The 13,971-nt window shown below is 44.7% G+C and overlaps 1 protein-coding gene across 1 annotated transcript in view; it reads right to left on the reverse strand.

Moving 5' to 3' along the window:
• Positions 1-1,692: 1,692 nt before the first annotated feature.
• LOC137098007 (cAMP-dependent protein kinase type I-beta regulatory subunit-like) overlaps positions 1,693-13,971 on the reverse strand; it is a 224,657-nt gene continuing 212,378 nt past the window's right edge. The window contains exons 10-11 of the mRNA XM_067473657.1: positions 11,900-11,981; positions 1,693-4,642 (exon numbers count right to left, since the gene is read on the reverse strand). Coding sequence (XP_067329758.1) covers positions 4,470-4,642; positions 11,900-11,981 — 255 coding nt within the window. The 3' untranslated portion in view covers positions 1,693-4,469. The remainder of the gene's footprint in view (positions 4,643-11,899; positions 11,982-13,971) is intronic.

Here is a 13,971-nt window from a genome sequence, read left to right on the forward strand (position 1 = left end):
AAAGGAACGGAATAGTGACCTGGGGAAAGAAATGCTCATTTTTGGCATCTTTTTTTGGGATTGGACTGATATTTTTTGAGATGCAGAAAGATAAAATTCACTCTTGGAAGAGGGATGTCCTTCTAGATTTGAGCGAAGGGTGAAGGCCTCTTTTCAGACAGCTGGGATTTACAGTTTTCCTATGCATGCGCATTAATTATCATGTCACCAGCTGTACCCACCACATGTTGCTGTGGCCAACCTTCCCTCCATCTTTCTCTCCTTCTCTCCTTCCTTCCTTCCTTCCTTCCTTCCTTCCTTCCTTCCTCCCTTCCTCCCCCCCCCTCCCTCCCTTCCTCCCTTCCCTTTATTCTTTCCTTCTCTCCTTCCTTCCTTCCTTCCTTCCTTCCTTCCTTCCTTCCTTCCTTCCTTCCTTCCTCCCTCCCTCCCTCCCTCCCTTCCTTTATTCTTTCCTTCCTTCCTTCCTTCCCTCCCTCCCTCCCTTCTTTCTTTCTTTCCTTCTCTCCTTCCTTCCTTCCTTCCTCCCTCCCTCCCTCCCTCCCTGCCTCTCTTCCCTTTATTCTTTCCTTCTCTCCTTCCTTCCTTCCTTCCTTCCTTCCTTCCTCCCTCCCTTCCTTTATTCTTTCCTTCCTTCCTTCCTTCCTTCCTTCCTTCCTTCCTTCCTTCCCTCCCTCCCTCCCTCCCTTCTTTCTTTCTTTCCTTCTCTCCTTCCTTCCTTCCTTCCTTCTCTTCCTCTTCCCTTCCTTCCCCCCTTTTCTTTCCCTCCCTCTTTCTCTCCTTCCTCCCTTCCTTCCCTTTATTCTTTCCTTCTCTCCTTCTCTCCTTCCTTCCTTCCTTCCTTCCTTCCTTCCTTCCTTCCTTCCTTCCTTCCTTCCTTCCTTCCTCCTCTTTATTCTTTCCTTCTCTCCTCCCTCCCTCCCTCCCTCCCTTCCCTTTATTCTTTCCTTCCTTCCTTCCTTCCTTCCTTCCTTCCTTCCTTCCTTCCTTCCTTCCCTTTTTTCTTTCCTTCCTTCTCTTCCTCTTCCCTTCTTTCTCCCCTTTCTTCCTTCTCTACCTATTCTTGGACTGCAACTCCCAGCATTCCTCCTATCTACCTACCTACCTATATCTAATCTATCTATCTGGAGGATTGCTGGGAGTTGCAGTCCAGGAATAGGAAATTGGAAATCTGCAGGGACTGGGATGCTCTCGAGCGAAATCCAAGGAAAAGAAAGCTTTCAGCTTGGAAGCAGTGTGTTTGGATCATCCTTCTCTCCTAACGGGCCTGGTCTAGGGGGTGCTGGGAGATGTAGTCTGGAAGAGAGTGTGGATATGCTTTTGTGTGTTTTGTTTGCCAGGGGGAGTTGTTTAGCACATGCGCTGGAGCGTCTTTTTGCTTAGTTGCCTTGTTTGAACCCATGTTCTTTCTATTCCAATCGGAAATATATTTGCCCCAATAGATTGACTGGTTTCAGTAGTGTCGAAATCTCTTGTGGAATTCCACCCAGTCTGTAAACATTTGCCCCGTGAGTTGGAAACTCTCCAAAATTCCAACCTTTCTGTGTATGACAACAGTCACATTTCAAACGCATACGCACCCACAGAAATACCATAAACAAAAACAGGAGAGGTGATTACTGATTAGATATCCCCTCTTAATTAAAGCATTAAAAAAATCCACATGGAACAGAATAGCGAAACAATTCACAGGAATGATTTGTATATAATTTGTATTATCACATATACAGTACATGTAATTTCCAAAAATATTTTTAATATGGTGCCACGAGCACTACAGAGCATCTGAGTTTGCATGCAAAAAACAGGAAATCAAGGTCATAAATAAGAAGAACCGCCACACTCCAAGATATTTTCAGACTGCAACTCCACAAATCCCCCAGCCAGTTGGGCCAGTGGGATGATGGTTGGGTGACACTGGGAGTAACCACTGATGCAAGGACGTGGGTCTCCAGCCACCTTTCAAGCTGCCCATCGGAGCCCTCGGTGGTGCAATGGGTTCAACCTTGTTCCCGGCAAGACTGCTGACCCAAACGTGAGCTCCTGTCTGTCAGCTCCAGCTTCTCATGCAGGGACATGAGAGAAGCCTCCCACAGGATGGTAACACATCTGGGCGTCCCCTGGTAGGCTGTTAAGGACTTGGCCACCATCTTTTCCCCATGACCCTCTATGCTTCTGGACTCTCCTCTACAGTTCCATGACTGCACGTTGATGAAGTTGCATTGATTGACCGTCTGCGCAGGGTTCCATACTTTGCACTTTAACAACACAACCATTCAATGCTAAGACTTCCTGCCAAAATGGAACTGTAGAGGAGAGTCTACTGAACAAGCCAGTACCGGCCGCATACCAGTACTGCCATCTGTTGAGCAGTTACAAAGGTGGAGGCATTACGTTTCATTCAACCCTTGTATTGTGCAGGGTTCCATACTTTGCACTTTAACAACACAACCGTTCAATGCTAAGGCTTCCCACCAAAATGGAACTGTAGAGGAGAGCCTACTGAACAAGCCAGTACCTGCCACATGCCAGTACTGTCATCTGTTGAGGAATTACAAAGGTGGAAGCATTACTTTTCATTCAACCCTGGTAGTTAGACAACATCTGGAGGGCTTCACAATGAGGTGGGGATACCCTCTAGTCTTCTGGACTCCAAGTTCCATCAGGTTGATCCAGGGCTTAGACTGTTTCAACCTGAATGGCTGGGAACTGTAGTCCAAAAAGGAAAACCAACGTTTCCACCTTCTGGAAACTATCCCCAGATAACTTGAGGAGTAGTGAGGGATACATACGAGAGTTGAATGAAAAATAATGCCTCCACTTTCATAACTCCTCAACAGATGGCAGTACTGGTACTGGCTTGTTCAGCAGACTCTCCTCTACAGTTCCATTCCAGTGGGAAGCCTTAGCATTAAACACCCAAATGGAACTGTAGAGGAGAGTCTACTGAACAAGCCAGTACCGGCCGCACACCAGTACTGCCGTCTGTTGAGGAGTTACGAATATCCTTTCAATACTAAGGCTTCCCATCAAAATGGAACTGTGGAGGAGAGTCTACTGAACAAGCCAGTACTAGCTGCATACCAGTACTGCCATCTGTTGAGGAGTTACGAAGGTCCTTTCAATACTAAGGCTTCCCATCAAAATGGAACTGTGGAGGAGAGTCTACTGAACAAGCCAGTACCAGCCGCATACCAGTACTGCCATCTGTTGAGGAGTTACGAAGGTCCTTTCAATACTAAGGCTTCCCATCAAAATGGAACTGTGGAGGAGAGTCTACTGAACAAGCCAGTACCAGCCGCATACCAGTACTGCCATCTGTTGAGGAGTTACGAAGGTCCTTTCAATACTAAGGCTTCCCATCAAAATGGAACTGTGGAGGAGAGTCTACTGAACAAGCCAGTACCAGCCGCATACCAGTACTGCCATCTGTTGAGGAGTTACGAAGGTCCTTTCAATACTAAGGCTTCCCATCAAAATGGAACTGTGGAGGAGAGTCTACTGAACAAGCCAGTACCAGCCACATACCAGTACTGCCATCTGTTGAGGAGTTACGAAGGTGGAGGCATTACTTTCCATTCAACCCTTGTAGTTAGACAACATCTGGAGGGCTTCACTATGAGGTGGGGATACCCTCTAGTCTTTTGGGCTCCAAGTTCTGGAAACTATCTCCTGCTAGCTTGTGGAGTAGTGAGGGATACATAGTTAGACAACATCTGAAGGGCTTCACCATGAGGTGGGGATACCTGCTAGTCTTCTGGACTCCAAGTTCCATCAGGATGATCTAGGACTTAGATTGTTTCAACCTGAATGGCTGGGAATTGTAGTCCAAAAAGGAAAACTCACATTTCCCACCTTCTGGAAACTATCCCCAGCTAGCTTGTGGAGTAGGCTTCAACATGAGGTGGGGATACCCCCTAGTCTTCTGGACTCCAAGTTCCATCAGGATGATCCAGGGCTTTCAACCTGAATGGCTGGGAATTGTAGTCCAAGAAGGAAAACCCACATTTCCACCTTTGGGAAACTATCTCCAGTTAGTTTGTTGAGTAGTGAGGGATACATAGTTAGACAACATCTGGAGGGCTTCACCATGAGGTGGGAACATCATTCCAGTTTCACAAAACACAGATAGGAGTGACTTTCAGCACAACTAGCTAAAATAAATAAGATGTGGAAGAGACACCAAGCATAATTAATGCTGAGTAGGGTTGTGGATGATGGACACTGAAGAATACAAGTCAAAGTTAGAACTCTTGACAGTGTCCCAATGCCACTTCCATCCAGATCTCTGCAAGTACCTCCCCCTTTGAAACAATGTATGACAGTTGGACATCCAGCACACCTGACGTGAACACTTGAAAAACATACATGACATGTGCACCACTCTTGATGGCATCGTAAAGCTATGGAACGGCACACGGGTGGAGTTTCAAGTGCAGACATTTTAACGCAAAGGGTGAGGGTGGGAACACTTAAACAGTGAGGGAGATGAAGCTGTTGTATCTCTGGATGTTCCTCTTGAGGATTTCCGAGCAGGGGCCCAGGACCCGCTCAAAACGGGGGCGGTCCAGCTTGACGCACTTCAGGGGCCCACGGGCCACCACCGTCGCAGCCCGGGGTCTGTTGAGCAGAAGGGCAATCTCACCTGCAAGCAGAAAGAGACACACAACAGTCACACCTCCTGAGATAACAACCCTCGTTGGCTTCCTTGTCTGTGATGCCTTCCATCCTTTCCTCTACAAAAATTCATTTTGGACCACAACTCAGAGTTGTGGGTCAAAAGGGTTCTCTGTGATCTTTGCCAGCCTCATCTGACACCCTTTTCCAGGAATCTCCCAAGGTTTTTCTCCTTGTCCTACATACAACTTGATGTTTCTCCAGCCTTCCCTCATCTGAGACATGTATTATGTTGGATTTCATTCTTGACCCCAAGGTCGGTCCATATTCTATGTAGGTAAATGCTCCATGAGAAATTCTGGAAGTTGAGAAAGCATATCTCAAATGCCACCTGTTTCCCATGTATGAAAACAGTGGTGAAGAACCCTTATCCTTCTAGATGTTTGGGAACTTTATTCCTGAAAGTCCCACCTAGCATGGTCAATGATACAGGACTGTGGCAAGATGTCTGTGGCCTTCTATCGCCACCAGCCAGATTTGATGGCATCTTTGGGAGCATTAAGAGACCTCTCAAGATCTTCTGGCAGTGAGAAGTACTCAAGAAGTATAGAATCATAGAGTTGGAAGAGACCTGGTGGGACATCCAGCCCAACCCCATTCTGTCAAGAAGCAGGACAACCACGTTCAAAGCACAACAGTCACACCTCCTGAGATAACAACCCTCATTGGCTTCCTTGTCCGTGATGCCTTCCATCCTTTCCTCTTTGAGCTTACAGAAACTCATTTTGGACCACAACTCAGAGTTGTGGGTCAAAAAGGTTCTCTGTGATCTTTGCCAGCCTCATCTGACACGCTTCTCCAGGAATCTCCCAAGGTTCTTCTCCTTGTCCTAGATCCAACTTGATGTTTTTCCAACCTTCCATCATCTGAAACATGAATTATGTTGTATTTCATTCCTGACCCCAATATTCTATGTTGGTAAATGCTCCATGAGAGGTTCTGGGAGTTGAGAAAGCCTACCTCAAATACTACCTGTTTCCCATTTATGAAAACAGTGGTGAAGAACCCTTATCCTTCTAGATGTTTGGGGACTTCAATCCTGGAAGGCCCACCTAGCATGGCCAATGATAGAGTTGTGGGTCAAAAAGGTTCTCTGTGATCTTTGCCAGCCTCATCTGACACCCTTTTCTAGGATTCTCCCAAGGTTCTTCTCCTTGTCCTATATCCAACTTGATGTTTCTCCAACCTTCCCTCATGCTTACATCTGAGACATGTATTATGTTGTATTTCATTCCTGACCCTACATATTCTATGTAGGTAAATGCTCCATGAGAAGTTCTGGGAGTTGGGAAAGCCTACATCAAATGCCACCTGTTTCCCATGTATGAAAACAGTGGTGAAGAACCCTTATCCTTCTAGATCAGTGGTTCTCAACCTGGGGTCCCCAGATGTTTTTGGCCTACAACTCCCAGAAATCCCAGCTAGTTTATCAACTGTTAGGATTTCTGGGAGTTGAAGGCCAAAAACATCTGGGGACCCCAGGTTGAGAACCACTGATCTAGATGTTTGGGGACTTCAATCCTGGAAGTCCCACCTAGCATGGCCAATGATACAGGACTGTGGCAAGATGTCTGTGGCCTTCTATCACCACCAGCCAGATTTGATGGCATCTTTGGGAGCATTAAGAGACCTCTCAAGATCTTCTGGCAGTGAGAAGTACTCAAGAATCCTAGAATCATAGAGTTGGAAGAGACCTCATGGGCCATCCAGTCCAACCCCATTCTGCCAAGAAGTAGGACAACCATGTTCAAAGCACAACAGTCACACCTCCTGAGATAACAACCCTCATTGGCTTCCTTGTCCGTGATGCCTTCCATCCTTTCCTCTACAAAAACTCATTTTGGACCACAAGTCAGAGTTGTGGGTCAAAAAGGTTCTGTGTGATCTTTGCCAGCCTCATCTGACACCCTTTTCCAGGAATCTCCCAAGGTTCTTCTCCTTGTCCTACATCCAACTTGATGTTTTTCCAACCTTCCATCATCTGAATCATGAATTATGTTGTATTTCATTCCCGACCCCAATATTCTATGTAGGTAAATGCTCCATGAGAGGTTCTGGGAGTTGAGAAAGCCTACCTCAAATACCACCTGTTTCCCATTTATGAAAACAGTGGTGAAGAACCCTTATCCTTCTAGATGTTTGGGGACTTCAATCCTGGAAGTCCCACCTAGCATGTCCAATGATAGAGTTGTGGGTCAAAAAGGTTCTCTGTGATCTTTGTCAGTCTCATCTGACACCCTTTTCCAGGAATCTCCCAAGGTTCTTCTCCTTGCCCTACATCCAACTTGATGTTTCTCCAGCCTTTCCTCATCTGAGACATGTATTATGTTGGATTTCATTCCTGACCCCAAGGTCGGTCCATATTCTATGTAGGTAAATGCTCCATGAGAACTTCTGGGAGTTGAGAAAGCCTACCTCAAATGCCACCTGTTCCCCATGTATGAAAACAGTGGTGAAAAACCCTTATCCTTCTAGATGTTTGAAGACTTCAATCCTGGAAGTCCCACCTAGCATGGTCAATGATACAGGACTGTGGCAAGATGTCTGTGGCCTTCTATCACCACCAGCCAGGTTTGATGGCATCTTTGGGAGCATTAAGAGACCTCTCAAGATCTTCTGGCAGTGAGAAGTACTGAAGAATCCTAGAATCCTAGAATCATAGAGTTGGAAGAGACCTCATGGGCCATCCAGTCCAACCCCATTCTGCCAAGAAGCAGGACAACCACGTTCAAAGCACAACAGTCACACCTCCTCAGATAACAACCCTCATTGGCTTCCTTGTCCGTGATGCCTTCCATCCTTTCCTCTACAAAAACTCAGTTTGGACCACAACTCAGAGTTGTGGGTCAAAAAGGTTCTCTGTGATCTTTGCCAGCCTCATCTGACACCCTTTTCCAGGAATCTCCCAAGGTTCTACTCCTTGTCCTACATCCAACTTGATGTTTCTCCAGCCTTTCCTCATCTGAGACATGTATTATGTTGGATTTCATTCCTGACCCCAAGGCTGGTCCATATTCTAGGAGTTGGACTCTAGGAGTCCATATTCTAGGAGTTCTAGGAGTTGAGAAAGCCTACCTCAAATGCTACCTGTTCCCCATTTATGAAGAACCCTTATCCTTCTAGATCAGTGGTTCTCAACCTGGGGTCCCCAGATGTTTTTAGCCTACAACTCCCAGAAATCCCAGCTAGTTTATCAACTGTTAGGATTTCTGGGAGTTGAAGGCCAAAAACATCTGAGGACCCCAGGCTGAGAACCACTGTTCTAGATGTTTGTGGACTTCAATCCTGCTCCACGAGAAGTTCTGGGAGTTGAGAAAGCCTACCTCAAATGCCACCTGTTCCCCATTTATGAAAACTGTGGTGAAGAACCCTTATCCTTCTAGATGTTTGGAGACTTCATTCCTGGAAGTCCCACCTAGCATGGCCAATGATACAGGACTGTGGCAAGATGTCTGTGGCCTTCTATCACCACCAGCCAGATTTGATGGCATCTTTGGGAGCATTAAGAGACCTCTCAAGATCTTCTGGCAGTGAGAAGTACTCAAGAATCATAGAATCCTAGAATTGGAAGAGACCTCATGGGCCATCTAGTCCAACCCTATTCTGCCAAGAAGCAGGACAACCATGTTCAAAGCGCCTCCGACAGATGGCTATCCAGCTTTTGTTCAAAAGCCTCCAAAGAAGGAGCCTCCACCACACTCCGGGGCAGAGAGTTCCATTGCTGAACAGCTCTCACAGTCAGGAAGTTCTTCCCAATATTCAGGTGGAATCTCCTTTCTTGTAGTTTGAAGCCATTGTCCCATTGTGTCCTAATCTCCAGGGTAGCAGAAAACAAGCTTGCTCCCTCCTCCCTATGACTTCCTCTCACATACTTATACATGGCTATCATGTCTCCTCTCAACCTTCTCTTCTTCAGGCTAAACATGCCCAGCTCTTTAAGCCGCTCCTCATAGGGTTTGTTCTCCAGACCTTTGATCATTTTAGTCACCCTCCTCTGGACACATTCCAGCTCGTCAACATCTCCCTTCAATTGTGGTGCCCAGAATTGGGCACAATGTGACTCCAGGTGTGGTCTAAGCAAGGCAGAAGAGAGGGTTAGCATGACTTCTCCTCCTTCTAAATGTTTGGGGACTTCAATCCTGGAAGTCCCACCTTGCATGGACAATGATACAGAACTGTGGCAAGTTGTCTGTAGCCTTCTATCACCACCAACCAGATTTGATGGCATCTTTGAGAGCATTAAGACACCTCTCAAGATCTTCTGGCAGTGAGAAGTTCTCAAGAGTCACTGGATCCAAACAATATCCTTGGATACCTCGCATGATGATTTTCCAAGGCACTATGAGAAATCTAACAATGGCTGTTCCCAAACCCAGATGCATGGCTGAAGGATCTAGGGCATTGCATTGTCGAAGGCTTTCATGGCTGGAATCACTGGGTTGTTGTAGGTTTTTTTGGGCTATATGGCCATGGTCTAGAGGCATTCTCTCCTGACGTTTCGCCTGCATCTATGGCAAGCATCCTCAGAGGTAGTGAGGTCTGTTGGAACTAGGAAAAAGGGGTTTATATATCTGTGGCATGACCAGGGTGGGACAAAGAACTCTTGTCTGCTGGAGCTAGGTGTGAATGCTTCAACTGACCACCTTGATTAGCGTACAATGGCCTGACTGTGCCTGGAGCAAACTTTTGTTGAGAGGTGATTAGATGTCCTTGTTTGTTTCCTCTCTGTCATTGTGCTGTTGCAATTTTAGAGTTTTTTAAATACTGGTAGCCAGATTGTATGCTAATCAAGGTGGTCAGTTGAAACATTCACAACTAGCTCCAGCAGACAAGAGTTCTTTGTCCCACCCTGGTCATTCCACAGATACATAAGCCCATTTTCCTAGTTCCAACAGACCTCACTACCTCTGAGGATGCTTGCCATAGATGCAGGTGAAACGTCAGGAGAGAAACAAACAAGGACATCTAATCACCTCTCAACAAAAGATTGCCCCTGGCACTGCCAGGCCATCAAACGCTAATCAAGGTGATCAGTTGAAGCATTCACCCCTATCTCCAGCAGACAAGAGTCCTTTGCCCCACCCTGGTCATTCCACAGATATATAAATCCCTTTTCCTAGTTCCAACAGACCTCACTCCCTCTGAGGATGCCTGCCATAGTTGCAGGAGAAACGTCAGGAGAGAATGCCTCTAGACCATGGCCATATAGCCCGAAAAAACCTACAACAAAGACATCTAATCACCACTCAACAAAATTTTTTTCCAGGCACTGTCAGGCCATTATATGCTAATCAAGGTGGTCAGTTGAAACATTCACACCTAGCTCCAGCAGACAAGAGTCCTTTGTCCCACCCTGGTCATTCCACAGATATATAACCCCCTTTTGCCTAGTTCCAACAGACCTCACTACCTCTGAGGATGCTTGCCATAGATGCAGGCGAAACGTCAGGAGAGAATGCCTCTAGAACATGGCTATATAGCCCGAAAAAACCTACAACAACCCAGATCTAGGGCAGGCTTTGTCAGAGTTTGACTCTGGAGTCTTCTCAGGTGCCCTATTCTTCCAAATGCTGGTGAACTCCCATACGCTGACACTGTATTCACCATATGATTCAATGGTGTAAATTTCATGGATCTGTAGATGTTTGCTCTTCTTTGTCAGAGAGCTCTGGCACCACAACAGCTACACGTCTCAGAATCCCATGGTAGTCAATGTGCTCTAATTCTGTAGTATTCATGGCCTCATACTTGGCCCAGATCTAAGAAAACTATTTCTTGATTTAAGTTGTTGACATGCTGGCTGAGACCCAAACAGGGGATGAGCTGGAGATGTCTCTGCCTTGGTCCTTTCACTATTGGCTGCTACTTCCCGGCGGATGTCAGGTGGTGCAATACCGGCTAAGCAGTGTAATTTCTCCAGTGGTGTAGGGCGCAGGCACCCCGTGATAATGCGGCACGTCTCATTAAGAGCCACATCCACTGTTTTAGTGTGGTGAGATGTGTTCCACACTGGGCATGCATACTCAGCAGCAGAGTAGCATAGCGCAAGGGCAGATGTCTTCACTGTGTCTGGTTGTGATCCCCAGGTTGTGCCAGTCAGCTTTCGTATGATGTTGTTTCTAGCACCCACTTTTTGCTTGATGTTCAGGCAGTGCTTCTTGTAGGTCAGAACACGGTTCAAAGTGACTCCCAGGCATTTGGGTGTGTTGCAATGCTCCAGTTTTCTTAGATCTATAGAGACACTCGCTGGAACACCCCAGCAAGCGAGAGTCCAAAAGTGGCAGGCCCAAACCCAGCACCTCAATCCATGGGTGATACCAGATGAGACACTCCGCCCTGGGCACACGGAAGACGGGGCGACTTGGAAGGCGCTGAACAGACTGCGCTCTGGCACCACGAGATGCAGAGCCAACCTTGAGAAATGGGGCTACAAAGTGGAATCCTTGGCATGTGAGTGCAGAGAAGAGCAAACGACTGACCACCTGCTGCAATGCAACCTGAGCCCAGCCACATGCACAAGGGAGGACCTTCTTGCAGCAACACCAGAGGCACTCCAAGTGGCCAGATACTGGTCAAGGGACATTTAACCAACTACCAAGTTTGCAAAATCTGTGTGTTTTTTTCCTCTTTTTCTTTTTAATCTGTGTATTTGTTTTGTTCTGTTAGAATTGTAACACAATGGTATGGTTGCTGATAACACGATAAATAAATAAAATACTTGGCCCAGAGGGAAACAGAGCTCCCGATCTGTATTCTTGAATTCCCATGTATGTCAGTGTATGTTTGTGTGCGGCAAGATCCATGACTTTGGAGAGCCTGCACCCATCGTAGCACAAGAGGGTTCTCTCAGTTCTTGTGGGTTTTTTCGGGCTATATGGCCATGTTCTAGAGGCATTTCTCCTGACGTTTCGCCTCCATCTATGGCAAGCATCCTCAGAGGTGAGGTGAGACCTTACCTCTGAGGAAGCTTGCCATAGATGCAGGCGAAACGTCAGGAGAAATGCCTCTAGAACATGGCCATATAGCCCGAAAAAACCTACAAGAACCTAGTGATTCCAGCCATGAAAGCCTTCGACAATACAAGAGGGTTCGGTTTACTGGTTCCAACCAACTGACTGAGCATATGAAGCCACCATATGGCATGCATTCACACACACCACCATCTCATGAACATCACCAGACTAGATTGGCTTCTGTTTCTAAACCATAGTAAATGGAGACTTACCAAAATAATCCGACGGTCCAAGCCGCCCGACTTCCACGTACTCCTCCTTATCAGATCGACGCTGAAGGACAGATGCCGTGCCCTGGAAAAGATGGCCAGAAAGGTCTTGGTTACACCAGGGTTTCAAATACTATCTTGAAGATAGATAGATAGATAGATAGATAGATAGATAGATAGATAGATAGATAGATAGATAGATAGATAGATGCTCTGTGCATAATGAGTACCTTAAAAACAAAAGAACCAATGAACGAAATCACACCAAATTTGGCAACAAAACATCTCACTACACAAGGAGTGACCATCACTCCAAAAATTATGATTTTGTCATTCAGGAGTTGTAGTTGCTGGGATTTATAGTTCACCTACAATCAAAGAGCCCTAGATTTGCATATAGACAAGCACACACTTATACAAAATATAAATATACACATATAAACACAAATATATACACACATCTTCACACACACATATGCACACACACACATATATACACATCTTTGTACACACATATATACATATACACATGCACGCATATATAAACACAAATTTGCATATAGATAAGCACACACATACACAATATACATATACGCATATAAACACAAATATATACACACGTCTTCACACACACATATGCACTCACATATAGATACACATCTTCGCACACACATATATACATATACACAGGCACACATATATAAACATATATTTGCATATAGACAAGCACACACTTATACACAATATAAATATACACATATAAACACAAATATACACACACATCTTCACACACACATATGCACAGACATATATATATACACATCTTTGTACACACATATATACATATACACATGCACGCATATATAAACACAAATTTGCATATAGATAAGCACACACATACACAATATACATATACACATATAAACACAAATATATACACACATCTTCACACACACATATGCACACACACATATATATACACATCTTTGTACACACATATATACATATACACATGCACACATATATAAACACAAATTTGCATATAGACAAGCACGCACTTATACACAATATAAATGTACGCATATAAACACAAATATATACACACTTCTTCACACACACACATATGCACACACAAATATATATATATATATATATATATACACATCTTTTTACACACATATATACATATACACATGCATGCATATATAAACACAAATTTGCATATAGACAAGCACACACATATACACAATATAAATATACACATATAAACACAAATATATACACACATCTTCACACACACATATGCACACATATATATATATATATACACATCTTTGTACACACATATATACATATACACATGCACACATATATAAACACAAATTTGCATATAGACAAGCACACACTTATACACAATATACATATACACATAAACACAAATATATACACACATCTTCACACACACATATATATACACATCTTCGCGCACACATATATACATATACACATGCACACATATATAAACACAAATTTGCATATAGACAAGCACACACTTATACACAATATAAATATACACATATAAACACAAATATATACACACATCTTCACACACACATATATAAACCCCCACACACGCACACACATATACACAGATACACAAATATTTAAACACATATATACACACAAAACACATATATACAGACTGTGCCACAGCAACGCGTGGCAGGGGACGGCTAGTAAGTAAGTAAGTATTTCATTTCCCTCCAAATTTGGTCCCATCTGCAAACTTGATATACACATATACACATATAAATACACACATATACACATATATACACATATAAACAGCACCCCATCTTTAAAGAATATGTTGACCTGGTGCATTTTTTTAAAGGTGGAGAATGGGAAGAGAACTCTTTTCTTTGGCCAAGACACGACTTTTCTGTCTGGCAATTCACATGCTTGGAAGACGGTGCCAGCCGAAAGAAGGAGGTGCACGCAGGTGCACACATTGGAGCGGCCATGTGCCGGGCAATTAATGCTCCCAGTTCTCCTGAGCGCAACTAATCCCTCCG

Source organism: Anolis sagrei, chromosome X (genome assembly GCF_037176765.1).
Source record: "Anolis sagrei isolate rAnoSag1 chromosome X, rAnoSag1.mat, whole genome shotgun sequence".
In the NCBI taxonomy this organism is placed as follows: Eukaryota; Metazoa; Chordata; class Lepidosauria; order Squamata; family Dactyloidae; genus Anolis; species Anolis sagrei.